We start from the raw sequence: 13,681 nt of genomic DNA, 5'->3' as shown, positions 1-13,681 counted from the left end.
GAGGGAGAGGGAGATAGGGAAATAGAGGGGGAGGGAGAGAGAGAAGGAGATGGGGAAAGAGAGGGAGGGAGAGAGGGAGATAGGGAGAGAGGGGGAGGGAGAGAGAGAGAAACAAAGGAGTGGAAAGAAGCAGAAAAGGAGAGCGACACAAAAGGAGAAAGGAGGGAGGGAGAGAGTGAAGATCTTGCTCTTCACTGGTGTCTGTACCACTCAGTCTCAGACCCTCATGGACAGGTCCTAGAATAGCAGATCATAACCCTGAGACCAAAAAGTTAGCATTGTGGATTTTGTCTGTGGGCACTGTCTGAAGCTGGCTCTTCCTAGGGATGTGGAGATGCAGAACCGACCTGGGGAGGTTTATAGCATTTGTGCACATCTCTCAGTTGGGCTTGGGCACTAATGTTCGAGCTGAGTTTCTCTAGAGCTCTGTGGATTCCCCAGAGCTGCTACTTGGGCTGTCTCCTTGGCTGTATTGCTTGCTATCAGCTTCTTCAGCCCCGCTGGCTTCCTGCCTAGGCTAGGCACCACCACCTCCTCCACCCCCCCCCCATGTCCTACTTGTCTCCCAGGGATTATTCTCTTTGGTCCTAACTACTGTCCATGGTCAGAGGCCTAAGGAGGGCTGGAGGCCAGCCACACCCACTGGACCTCCTAAAGTCTTCTCTGGCCACTCCCTTGCAGATGAATCATGGCCTGGGAACAAGCCCCCGGTCACCTTCCTTCGCACGGAAGAGGGTCCGGACCCCACCTTCCCCAAGACCATCCCCCTGATTCAGCAGTTGCTAAATGCCACGGAGTTCACACAGAACCCAGCCGCCTACTCCCAACTGGTGGCTGTGATGGTCTACACCGCCGAGAGGGCCAAGTTCTCCACAGGGGTCGAGCGGCAGGACTGGATGCAGCTGTTCATTGACACCTTTAAACTGGTGCACAGGGATATCACAGGGGACCCAGAGAGCGTGCTGGCACTCTGCTAAAGCCTCAGGTTCACCATGAGCAGATAGCCTGAGCTAACGCCCCATTTCTTGTAGATCCCCAGGGCTGCCACCACAAGCTGGGGCCTTAGGTTGTAGGAACACAGGAACCTCCCTAGGTCCCCTAGGAACCCTCTCAACTCCCGAGACCAGAAGTCTAGAATCTTGTCTTTAATATGACACTCTCTGAAGGGTCCTTCCTACTTCCTCCAGCCACTGGTAGAGCTTCCATCCTTGGCTTTGTGGACACACCTCTCCAGCATCACTTCTATCTTCTCATAGACTCTTTTCTTTGTATCCTGTGTCCCTTCTCTTCCTCCTCTTCCTCTTCTTTCTCCTTCTCCTCTTTCTCCTCCTTCTCTTCCTTTCTCCTCCTCCTTTCCTTCCTCCTTTTCCTCTTTCTCCTATTCCTTTTCTTCCTCCTCTTCTTCCTTCTCTCCCTCCTCCTCCTCCTCTTCATTCTCTTCCTCCTCCTCCTCTTCCTTCTCTTCCTCCTCCTCTTCCTTCTCTTCCTCCTCCTCTTCCTTCTCTTCCTCCTCTTCCTCTTCCTCCTCCTCCTTGTATGTTGCATTTTGTTTTTAGAGACAAGGTCTCTCTGTATTACAGCCTTGGCTGTTCTGGAACTTGCTTTGTAGGCCTGGAACTCACAGAGATCCTCCTGCTTCTGCCCCGCCCTGACACCCCCAGTGCTGGGATTAAAGGCGTGCATTGCCACGCCCCGCTTTGCTCTCTTCATTTTTTACGAGGACATCAGTGATCGAAGGCTCACCTTAAGCCCCAAAAGCTCACATCTGGCAAAGGACTGTACCATGGGGATTATATCCAGGTTCTTGAGATGTAAACTTCTGGGCATCTCTCAGCAGAGCACACCACTTCCGTCGAGCTGAGCAGTCCTGTGTTTGAGAGCACAGATGGGGGTGGTGCTATTTAAATGCTTAGGGAGATCCCCCTGTCATGGTCCTGTCTGGGCCCCATGTTTGGTGTCAGGTATGTGATCATAGCTCACAGAAACCATGGGACTGTAACAAGGCCCTTAAAAGTTGTCTCAGCGACTGCCATGCCCACCAGGTCAAAGTCCCAGTGTGCCTCAAACACCAGGCTGTGGGCCCAGCCTGCTCTCTGTATATGAAGGCATCAATGAGGAGAGCGTATGCCAGGCAGGACTTTTGATACCCTCAGCCACCTGACTAAGAGCCATAAAAGCACCCTCTCCCAATATGGGGAGTAGCTAGGGACCCCCTGCAAAGTCACCAAGGAAAGTTCATGAACCTGGCATGCTCTGACTGAGCTCAAGGGGCCTCATTGGGTTGGATGGATGTCCTTGACCCCATCTGTGCCCCTCTCTCCCAGGATGAGGCTTATCCTCCTGGAAGGGTGACATCCCAGAGGACGCTGGGGCCAGACTCCCTGCTATGAGGTCACAGGTAGAAGAAGGGAACCCCACAGAAATATAGCACAGAATCCCCCCCCCCAGTCCCTAAAGTCCCAACTACTTGTATTAGTCACCAGAGTCCCCTGGTCTCCTCCAGGCTCTGTAGATGTTGATGTTAAGGGAAAGTGTTCAAGCCAACAGCCCGCACTGTCTGTCTACCTCTGGGTTTGTGATAATAACTGTGGGGGGAGGCGGCCAGTCAGTTATGAGAAGCTAGGAAATCCAGTCATCCCCAAAATTTTCTGGACATCCTGAGCATATTCCAGGGATGGTGGGCAATAAATAAGGTATGTGGCTAATGAGCTCAGTAAGAAAGGCCCGGCCCGTTAGGGACACTACCTTGACTGTAGGCTCAGACTCAGAGGTAGTGAGCGATTGTAAACGTTTTATAAAAAGATGAAACCTGTATCTATGCATTACTGTGGTCCAATGGTAAGCTGGGCTGGCGTGCACTGGGATGGACCCTCTCACACAACTGGAGTCGAGGGGGAGGGAGGGAGAGGCACAGATGGGGTGGGGGCCGGGGGTTAGGTACTCCGGCAGCCGGGTCCTGCCTCAGCATTCTTGCTCATACATGATGGGAGTCAGGCTGTTCTTAATGTGATTCCCTGGGATCCTCAATGCCTGGGCTGTGGCGTAGGTTGGCTGAACATATCTTCCCCAGGGAGAGCCGAGATGGATAGTTGGTGAATAGGTAGCAAGCCCCTAGCCTGTGGTCTCTGACGTGTGTGTGTGTGTGTGTGTGTGTGTGTGTGTGTGTGTGTGTGTGTGCGCGTGCGCGCGTGCACTTGTGTGTGTGAAGTATGGTCTCAGCTCCCATAGTGCTGTGCGTCTGGCCTGGTGACTACCCACCAAGGGGAAGGCGCCTCTTGGTAACATTGAATCCACCATGGACCTGCCTGGATTGCTTCAGTCATACCAAATATATAATCCTATATATTTGGTATATAGCTGTATACCAAGGCTACAGTGAGTGCCAGGACACATGGGTCCTTCCTTTTTCTGGGAGATATGTGGTTCAGACAGTCCAGGTGACTCAGAAGTAAGTGGCCCCTGGAAGAGGAAGTCAGGTCCAGGGGCCTTATCTTGACCCTCCCACCAGAGAATGACCTTTATGTGAGTAACTGAACCATGGGCTGAGTGAGGGATGTGGGGCTTTTGAGAGTCCCAGAGGGGGTCGACAGAGACTGAGACCATGAATCTTCTGGCCTCTAGCCAGATCTCTTGTCCTCTAGTTTGGGGACATTTAAGAAAAAGTCCTGGGGAACAGTAGACATACACCCAAGGAGCTGTTCTGTTGAGGCCACCATTGGTGACTGTGAGTGAAGTTCCAAAGTCCCCATGACCTGGGATCCAATGAGCAGGTTGTGTGCAGAGATGGGATGAGTTTCAAGCTGGCCACCCCTTGCCTGCCTGGGCCCCACCTTACATCTTCCCTGCAGAGCTCTATGTGGCCCAGTGCACACAACGGCCTGTGGACATTGTCTTCCTGCTGGATGGCTCGGAGCGGCTGGGCGAGCAGAACTTCTACAAGGCACGGCGCTTCGTGGAGGAGGTGTCCCGGCGCCTGACTCTGGCACGAAGGGATGATGACCCGCTCAACGCCCGCATGGCTCTGTTGCAGTACGGCAGCCAGAATCAGCAACAGGTGGCCTTCCCACTGACCTACAATGTGACCACCATCCACGAGGCCCTGGAGAGGACCACCTACCTCAATTCCTTTTCTCACGTGGGCACGGGCATCGTACACGCCATCAACAATGTGGTGCGGGGGGCCCGGGGTGGGGCGCGGCGCCACGCCGAGCTGTCCTTCGTCTTCCTCACGGATGGCGTCACCGGCAACGACAGCCTGGAGGAATCGGTGCACTCCATGCGCAAGCAGAACGTGGTGCCCACCGTCATCGCCGTGGGCGGCGACGTGGACATGGATGTGCTTACCAAGATCAGCCTGGGCGACAGGGCAGCCATCTTCCGGGAGAAAGACTTTGACAGTCTGGCCCAGCCCAGCTTCTTTGACAGGTTCATCCGCTGGATCTGTTAGCACTGCCATGCTCGGCCATCTCTTGACCTTCTCCCGTCTGTGGTGCTAATAGGACCCTAGCCCTGCTGGTCCCAGCTAGACGGTACACTTGTGTCTTTCTAGGAAGTGAAAGCCCTTCTCTCCCAAGGTCAGGACAGAAGGACTCTGAACCCAAAGCCCTTACCTACCTTCAGCTCCCTTGGCTTCTCCTCCCCACGTCTCCATCCCACCTATACCTTGCCCTCAAGCACTGGAGGACCCCAGAGCCTTCCCGCTGCCTCTTTCCCACCGCCTCTGTTCCCACTTCCGTTTCCTCTTCGTGCATCTGCTAGTCCCTTCTGAAAGCTGTCTGTTGGCCTGCACCAGTCCGGCCCACGGCCCTGTCTTTCTCGGCCCTTTATTTCCTGTCTCAGGAGATCAGACCTGAGAGCCCCATGTCACATGCCCAATGGCCCAATAAAGGTTTTGAGCCTCCCTGTGGCTGCCCGATCCCCAGTGCCTGTGCCCAATAGGGCCTTAACGCAGGTAGGTACCACACTGGGTTTCCTTTTTACACGAAGATCACACTTTACATGCCTACCAGAATCCATCATTCCCTGATCCCCAGTCCCAGTTGGCCACCCTTCGTGGGGACAGGGACTACAAAAGGTGCTACACTGTCCCTAATGAATATTCAAGCACAGCCTCAATATGGAGTCCACCCTGGCCAGTAAATGTCCAGCTAAAATTGCCACCCTGTGATTGTGAGCTGTCTCTTCAGCCTCCGATGAGGGCCGGGTGATCTCAGAGTACCTCGTGGCTTGAATGAGACACTCATGGAAGGATAGATGAATAATGGATTGCAGGTGAATGGGGCAAATGACCATCAAAAGACAGTCTATTTCAGTGTGGGTTTACCTGGGGTTGCTCATGTCCCAGGTATTCCACACGTATGCTCCTGGAGGCCACACATAGAACTGTGGGTTTTCCAGGACAGGGGCTGTGCTGTGTCAACCCTCCATGACTAAGCATGGGGACCAAGTGTCTGGAATATACTGTCGTGGGTTATGGTATGGCACAGAGAGAATGGCTTACCTGGTATTCTCGAGACCCTGGGTTTTAACCTAGCACAAGAAGACAGGAGAAAGCCGGGTGGTGGTGGCACACGCCTTTCATCCCAGCACTTGGGAGGCAGAGGCAGGCGGATTTCTGAGTTCGAGGCCAGCCTGGACTACAGAGTGAGTTCCAGGACAGCCAGGGCTACACAGAGAAACCCTGTCTCGAAAATAAAAACAAAAAACAAAACAACAAAAAACAAACAAACAAAAGAAGACAGGAGAAAAGACCAAAGAAGAACTAGAAGTCAGCAGGGGGAGGTGGAAGCTCGTGGGTTCATAGACATGGAAGCCAGAAGTCCAAGTGTGAGGGGTGGGTAGGGCTGGGGCCCTCTGCCTGCATCATAGAGGGTCTATCCTCCATCTCAGACCTGGCAATCTCTTGTCTTTAGTGGCAGCGTGACAGTAGTCCCCATGAGATGTTCTTTCTGTATTCATCTGTCCAAATTGCCCTCTTTCCAGTTTTTTTTTTTTCAAAGATGGCTATGTTTTTACCGAGCCTCTTAGTTTCCAACACGAAGCGATAGGGAAGACAGTGTTACTTCGTAGCATCTTTACGAAGATCTAGAGACACACTTTCAACTCTGGGAACTTCTGTTTCCCAGAAGCTGGATCAAGCAAACTGGTGTTGACTCATTGGGTCTTCCCCTGACTCTTCCCTTATTATAGTAACAAGCGCTAACTACTGGTTCAGGGATCCGGGCTGATTTTACTACTGTGTCTGGTAGTAGAGGTCCGGAGCCTCGCCATTCCAATCAGTAGCCGCTAATTCCGCTTCAAAAGCTGAGTTGCGTTGGTGGAATCTTGGCATCAAGCAGTCCTCTCCCTCTCTCCAACGCCCATTGTGACTCACTCTCCAGCCCAACACCCCTACACCCCCCTGCCCCCTACACCCCCCTCCCGCTCACAGGCATCCCACAGCGACATCTGATGGCCTCTGATAATGCTGCCTGCTCCAACCTAAAGACAAGGACTTGGTGTCTTTGAACTCATTGGACATTGGTATTAGCAGCAGCCATTTCCTGTTACGTTCCAGTATGCGCAGTGAACATCTCCCTGTCGGGGACCCATTGGCTGTATCTTCCCTTTTTAGATCTTTGCCCATTGGGTGGACCCTTCCCATTTCTTTTGGTTTATTTTCATGAAGCCCCATGCTTTTTACCCGCTGGACACTTAATGCTTTGGGGTATCATCGAAAGGCTTGCCTTAAAAAGATGTTTACAGGCTGCAACCGCATGGTTCTTATTAGCGTCCTTGGCTACGTCTTCATATTTCCTAATACCTTACGCTTCCCAAGAAATGGATCTCTGTTGTGGTCCTGCAGAAACCTGAGTGTCCCTCTCAGGCAGCTGCCCCACAGCCTATAGCCGCTGAGGGATTGCGGCTGTCCCTGCTGCCTGCTTTATTCCAAATTGCCCTTTTTTAAAGGGATACTAATCTTATTGGATTGGGGCTCTCCTTACTCTAGTAAAAAAAAAAAAAAAAAAAAAAAAAAAAAAAAAAAAAAAAAAAATCTCTTTTGCAATGAGTGACATTTGCAAAGAGCATCTTTCCGTGGAGGGCCATGCTCTGAAGTATGGGGCTTTGGAAGTCAACACCGAGAAGCATCCCACCCATAACACTCTGACATGTTAAGAGCTACTGGGTGACACTCCCCCTCTGCCATCTGGCCACACAGCCTGCCGCAGAAAAGCTCTGACCGTAAACCCATCTCCTTACGAAGAACCACATAAAAAGTTAGCAGTTAACCCATCTGCTATCTACTTTAAATCCCTGTAATCAGGGTCAATCCAAGCGAGGCACTCGCTTCCCCCGCGGGACCCCGGGGCAGCGCGGGAGGGCTAGGCGGCCCCAGGCCGCGGTTCGGGCTCCCGGGCTGTGAGTCGCCGCTGCTGCCGCCAACGCTCCGGCTCGACCGCTGCGGCGTCGCCCGTCAGGCTCAGGCTCTCGCCACTGAGTTCGGCCACCACCCGCACCCAGCGCTCCCTTAGCAGCTCCACTAGCCCCGCTTTGGTGGCCCGCGTCCACACTGCCAGGGCCGGCCCTGCACCCGCAGCCGCTGTAGCTCCCCAGATTCCCTCAACTCACTTTCATCCCCTCAGCATCTGCCAATCATGGCTTTTCAACCACCACCTTTCCCTCAGCACCGCCCCCTTAATAAGTTCCCCCTCCCAATCCATTCCCCTCATCAGAATCCCTCTCACCATTTTCCCTCATCAGCATCCACCTCCACCTTCCCCTCACCAACATCATCGCTCATATTCCCTCCAAGAGGACCCCTCACACATAGGACCAAGCCACATTACTTTTGTTGTTGTGGTCCTTCCAGTGTCCCCTTGCTTATTAGCCTTTAGACCTCTACGGTACTGGCTTGGGTCATGAGTTCAGAAACCTTCATAGTAATGAGATAGGAAGTAGCCAGTCCCTACCCCCCCAAATACACACAAGAACACTTTCAGATGCTCCCAGGTATGCTGGCTATACCATACTAGACTTCTCTTCTCCACAGTGTGGACAGCCAACCTCCGACCCTGCTTTGGGGGGGGGGGGGGGTCATCATAGCCATTGCTCTAGTTGGTTTCCTTTCCTCTGATAAAACAGGGACCAAAAGCAACTCTGGAAGGAAAGAACATGCTTGGCGTACCCTTCCATGTCACATGTCACAATCCGTCATCCAGGGAAGTTGAAACAGGAGCTCAGACAGAAACTGAAGCAGAAGCCATAGAGGAATGCTGCTTCCTGGCTCGCTCCCTCTGGCTCATGCCCAGCCAGCTTTCTTATACAACCCGGGACCACTGGCCTAGGATTAGCACCGCCCACAGTGGTCAGATTCTTCCCACATCAATTAACAATCTAGGCAATTCCTCACAGATACAGCCACAGGCCAATCTGATCTGGGCAGTCACTCAACTGAGACTCCCTCTTCCCAGGTGACTCTTGGTAGTAGACAAACTAAGCAGGATGTCTCTTCGTGAAAATGATAACACGCCCAGCTACCCCGCCTGCACACCCCTGTGATAGGCATACTGGAGGGAAGAGTTTCAATCCAACCTTCTCTGCCATCCTGCAGCCTCTCTGGGTTGCACTTCATTTCTGGGTTACAGGATTGGGGATATGGCTAGGGTTGGGACCTAAGTCCAGGAGGTGTATCAGAATCTCTTTTCTGACTGAAGACGAGATAAAGCCCATCTTCTTTTGTGTGGCTCCTTTGTGTGAAGCGCAAACCCTGGGCCAGGCTGGGATTAGGTCCAAACCTCCTCAAATCTTGGGTCATGTCCCTGGATCTCAGGAGAAGAATACAGAATCCTCATCTGTCTGCTTCCTCTCAAGGCAGCCCCAACCCTGGGTGGGACCCACACTTGGGACTAGCAGCTCAGACCGCCATGAGAGATCCCATGGGACACAGCAATATACCCAAGGCTTCTGTGGTCTTCTCCTATCTGTTAGCACAGCCATTGCGTGGTTCTGCATACTGACTAGGAAAGGCGTTCCCCCACAAAGCTCTGAGCCAATGACCTTCCCCACTGATGTTCCATGGAATCCTAACTCCAGAAAGGAGCAATCCCCCTGCATCAGCCTTTTTCAGCCTAACCCTTCCAAAGCTAGAACTAGACCTACAGGTGTGAGTTCAGGGACTCAAGACTTTTACACACACACACACACACACACACACACACACACACACACACACGTCCTCTGAGACCCAAGATGCTGCTGTGAAGGATAAAGAGAATGATCCCTAAGAGATGCTTAAGCAAATGCTCTTGGGGGGGTGGGGGTAGCGGGGGAGGGGCGGGGATGGGGGGGCGAGAATGGCAGGGGGTGGGGATAGCAGGGAGCAAATCCACTGAGTCATGGTGGTCATGTTTGTCCTGCCTCCAGCAGAAGCGTAGGCATTTTGTTGTTGCTGCTGCTGTTGTTGTTGTTTTTTCAAAACAGGGTTACTCTGCATAGCCCTGGCTGTCCTGGAACTCACTCTGTAGACCAGGCTGGCCTCGAACTCAGAAATCCACCTGCCTCTACCTCCCAAGTGCTGGGATGAAAGGCGTGCGCCACCACTGCCCAGCCTTTTATACACAAATTGGCCAGGACCCATCACCAGAACTGGCCCCACCCTTCCAAGCATCTTGCTAGGTACAGTTTAATTTGTAGCAACTCCCTGCACTAAAGGACTCCACCCCTTTGCCTGCAACGCCTGTGCCATGTCTGCTTGTGTTGCTTCCCCTGGTTGATGATGTCCCCTTCCCAGAAACAAATGACTTAAGTTTCCAGATAGCCCATCTGTCTTTAAAAGGCATTGAGACTCCCTGCCTCACTTAAGAAGAACGGACCACATGCTGTTTTCTTTTTATAGCCCGTGTTAATGAGTACAACCGTATTTGGGAGAGTTTTTTCATGGCCTGGGGCATCTGAACGCCATAGGGATGGTTTACTAGTAATAGAGACTAGAGAGAAGGGAAGTGAGGAACAGGACATCTGAGGATGGAGGATGGGGTGAGCCCCCTTAAAGGTGGTATGAAAGGTAGGTATAGACTGTCTGGTGAAGGAAGAGAATACCCTCACAGTCCTCAGGAGCCAGACACCCTTCCATTGGGAAGGGAGCAAGCACTCCAGTCTCTGTTCCTTGCTACATGGCTGTGCTGGCTAACTGTATGTCAACTTGACCCAAGCTAGAGTCATCTGAAAGGAGGGAACCTCAATTGAGAAAATGCCTCCATAAAAGATCTGGCTGTAGCCGGGCAGTGGTGGTGCATGCCTTTAATCCCAGCACTTGGGAGGCAGAGGCAGGCGGATCTCTGAGTTCGAGGCCAGCCTGGTCTACAAAGTGAGTTCCAGGACAGCCAGGGCTATACAGAGAAACCCTGGCTCGAAAAACCAAAAAAAAAAAAAAAAAAAAAAAAAAAAAAAAAAAAAAAAAAAAAAAAAAAAAAAAAAAAAAAAAAAAAAAAAATCTGGCTGTAATGCGTTTTCTTAATTAGTGATTGATGGGGGAAGGACCACCCTTTGTGGGTGGGGCCATCCTTGGGCTGGTGGTCCTGGATTTTATAAGAAAGCAGTCTGAACAAGCCGTGAGGAGCAAGCCAGCAAGCAGCATCCCTCCATGGCCTCTGCATCAGCTCCTGCCTCCGGGTTCCTGCCCCGTTTGAGTTTCTGTCCTGACTTCCTTTAATGATGAATATGGAAGTGTAAGGCAAAATAAACCCTTTCCTCCCCAACTTGCTTTTTGGTCCTGGTGTTTCACCACAGCAGTGGTAATCCTAACTAAGACAATAGCAAGAAATCTAGTGCTCAGAATACACTAGTTGGGGGTGTATCCTCCGTAAATCCTACATCTGGGAACTCTGGGGCTGGAGCTGCTAATCCGTTACTCACAGATCAAGGGGTTCCCTGGGTGTGCTCCCAATAGCAGTCTCAGTCCTTTGACCATGGCCCCCAAACTCAAGCACGCCAGCCAGATTTGTGTTCAGAATTTACTAGAAGCCATAGATAACAGAGGGTGTCAGGACACCACCACCAGTCAGGCCCTACCACACCCTACCCCAAACAACCCCTGTCGCATCTTCTGATCCTGCATAGACAGCTGTGAGTAAAGTCCCAACTTGGCCCTGTGGATGTCATGGCTGACTCGTCTTCCCAAGCAACACTTGGACCACTTAAGATAGGTGAGGAATACTGGACGTTGGACCATTCACTGGGGGCGGACTCTTCACTCCTTCCGGGTTTCTAGGCTACCCAGCACCAGTGCAGCCTGGGTCTTGGCTTCTTGCAGAAGGCTGGAGATTCGATGGCGTGTCTGACAGACATAGAGGGATATGTCACCCTACAACTTCCATGCTTGCTTCTCCTGACAGAAAAATCAGAGCCTACCACTGCCCCCTCCCCATGACATAGCCACCCCACAGTGACGAGGGACATCTTGGGAAGCTACTCCTGGATTTCTCAGTGTAGGTAGGAGCCTTGGGGACAGCCACAACCATTGACCCTCCACAGAATCCTATCCAGTTTTTGTTTTGTTTTGTTTTTTCTGCTTCTCTTCAGACTGCAGAGGGCAGAGCTGTGTCCGTAAGACCCAGGGGGACAGAACTCACATGGTTCACACTGTCTGAAGTCAATCAGAGAGGGGCTGAACCCACAGGATAACCAATCACTAGCATCCCATATAAGAACTGAGCCCTCAAAAAGGCGTTTTTGAAATATCCATGAGAAAGATGCTTAAGAATGGGGTAGGGAATGGTTGTGTCTGCTGATTGACAGGGACTTCCTTCCAAGCAATGGAAATGCCCTGGGACTTGCAAGAGTGGTGACTATATAATATTACCGATGTGCAAAAACTCTACTGTGTTTCGTATACTTTAAAATTGCAATGTGTATGCTCCATGGAATTTACCTCAATACTATGATGAAATTGTCATGTGGCTGTTATGAATGTTATGTTCATTTCTTTTTCCAGGCCCTAGGTGTTGGTGCTCAGGGGTCCCCAACCTGGAGTGGCCAAGCTTTCAGTTTTACATTAGAACAGAGAATGGGGTGTGGGCATTGGGGTACTATCTAACAACGCCTAGCCAATCTAGACCCATGGGAAGGAGAATATCAAAGTATGCCAGCAGGTACCTGGTCACCTCATTCCTATGACCCTTGGATGGATGGATAGATAGATAGATAGATAGATAGATAGATAGATAGATAAATGGGTGGGTGGGTGGGTGGATGGATGGATGGGTGGGTGGGCAGGCGGACGGATGGACAGACGGACGGATGGACAGGCAGACGGATGGACAGATGGACGGATGGACAGATGGATGGACGGACAGACAGACAGACAGATGATAGATACACAGCAAGGGCCTGTTCCTTCAGGTGACTAGTAAGAGTCAATTCTTCCCTCGGTAGACATATAAGGTCCCTGGGTAGAGCCTGGCGTCACATCTGCCCACCTTCTCTTTAAATACATCATCCGTCATGTCCTTCAGGTTGATGAGCACGTTGAAGTACGCACCAAACACACCTGTCTCCAAGGCTTTGGCTGCCACCTGAAGAGACACCAGAGAAAGGGACTGGTTCCGGACATCCCCTCCCCACCTCCATTCCTCTTGAAAGTCGCTCCCCTCCTGTCAAGACTGAGGGAGCTGACCCCTCCTACGGGTTGCCCTACAGGCAAGGAGTCCATCAGACCTGACCCTACCCACAGAGATCAGGCTACCATGGTTATAGCGGCCTGAGCCCTGAACCTGAAAAGGGAATCCTCTACTAATTTGAAGATACAGCTGCAAGAGACCCAAGGAAGCTGTCAAGGTGTGAAGTATGCTCTAAAAGCTGTCAACCCCTCTGAATATGCACTCGGGAGCTGACTGCTAGCAAACTAGGGCCACCCCCAGGATAGAGGATCACTTCTCTGGAGCCTCGGGGTTAAACGCTGCAGACTGCCGCGGGTATTCCGCAGTATGTAGGATAAGGACGCTCTGTCTATAACTGGACGTTGAACAAGACCATGAACACCACCCTGAACTTCTGTGACTCTCTGGCACCATCTTACCTGCAGGTCAGACAAGCAGGACAGGTTCCCACAGTGGGCCAGCTCCTGCAGCGCTGGCCATAGCTGGGACACAGTCTCAGCCAGTTTCAGTGGCACAGCGACCGCCTCTCTCAGCCCCTCCTGCAGAGCACACGCACGCCTAGAACCCAGGCAGTGATGTGTGAGTTAGGAGGACAGAATACATTCTGTGCCAGTTCCTTAGACACTGAGACCCACAGCCCAGAGGGTCCAGCGGGGATACCTGGCCAAGGCTGTGTGCTCACCTGTCCCTCTCTTCAGGCGTGTTCTTGGGCAGCTTTATTGCGTCCTATGGGGGGGGGGAGACCAAAACACACATGGTGAGCAGCCATGAGGGGCTGTGTCCCCTGGCCATGCTGGAATGGCAGCTCTGACAGCGGGGGCAGCATTTATCCACAGCCTCCAGCATGGACATTTTCCACTGATGTGGCATTATGTGCTACAGGCCAAAGGCAAGGATGCCTTCCTTGGGGATGATGTTTCTGTGGGTGTCTGTGACTCGTGAGCCTGGGCGCTAAGGTCTGGATATCATAAGTCCACCTGGCCACCTGGAGGAGACAGGTGTGTGGCCACCTGGAGGAGACAGGTGTGTGGCCACCTGGAGGAGAC

General features: G+C 52.1%; 2 protein-coding genes and 1 long non-coding RNA gene across 4 annotated transcripts in view; 1 reads left to right on the top strand and 2 right to left on the bottom strand.

Moving 5' to 3' along the window:
- The window catches only part of Col6a2 (collagen type VI alpha 2 chain), a 28,175-nt gene extending 23,273 nt beyond the window's left edge, over positions 1-4,902 (top strand). The window contains exon 28 of one of the 2 annotated variants that reach the window (XM_031347218.1): positions 3,849-4,902. In XM_031347218.1, coding sequence (XP_031203078.1) covers positions 3,849-4,447 — 599 coding nt within the window. In that variant the 3' untranslated portion in view covers positions 4,448-4,902. Of the gene's footprint in view, positions 1-681; positions 1,351-3,848 lie in introns of those variants that run through there. The other variant, XM_031347219.1, reaches the window with a different exon arrangement.
- The window catches only part of LOC116074558, a 7,612-nt gene extending 1,959 nt beyond the window's left edge, over positions 1-5,653 (bottom strand). Inside the window, exon 1 of the long non-coding RNA XR_004112212.1 lies at positions 5,501-5,653. This is a non-coding gene — a long non-coding RNA (uncharacterized LOC116074558). The remainder of the gene's footprint in view (positions 1-5,500) is intronic.
- Positions 5,654-10,977: 5,324 nt separating this feature from the next.
- The window catches only part of Ftcd (formimidoyltransferase cyclodeaminase), a 14,101-nt gene continuing 11,397 nt past the window's right edge, over positions 10,978-13,681 (bottom strand). Inside the window, exons 11-14 of the mRNA XM_031347730.1 lie at positions 13,318-13,361; positions 13,055-13,193; positions 12,456-12,551; positions 10,978-11,314 (exon numbers count right to left, since the gene is read on the bottom strand). Of these exons, the coding sequence (XP_031203590.1) occupies positions 11,228-11,314; positions 12,456-12,551; positions 13,055-13,193; positions 13,318-13,361 (366 nt within the window). The 3' untranslated portion in view covers positions 10,978-11,227. The remainder of the gene's footprint in view (positions 11,315-12,455; positions 12,552-13,054; positions 13,194-13,317; positions 13,362-13,681) is intronic.

The sequence above is a fragment of the Mastomys coucha genome, unplaced genomic scaffold (assembly GCF_008632895.1).
Source record: "Mastomys coucha isolate ucsf_1 unplaced genomic scaffold, UCSF_Mcou_1 pScaffold3, whole genome shotgun sequence".
Lineage (NCBI taxonomy): Eukaryota > Metazoa > Chordata > Mammalia > Rodentia > Muridae > Mastomys > Mastomys coucha.
This window is presented reverse-complemented; position numbering and strand designations above follow the sequence as displayed.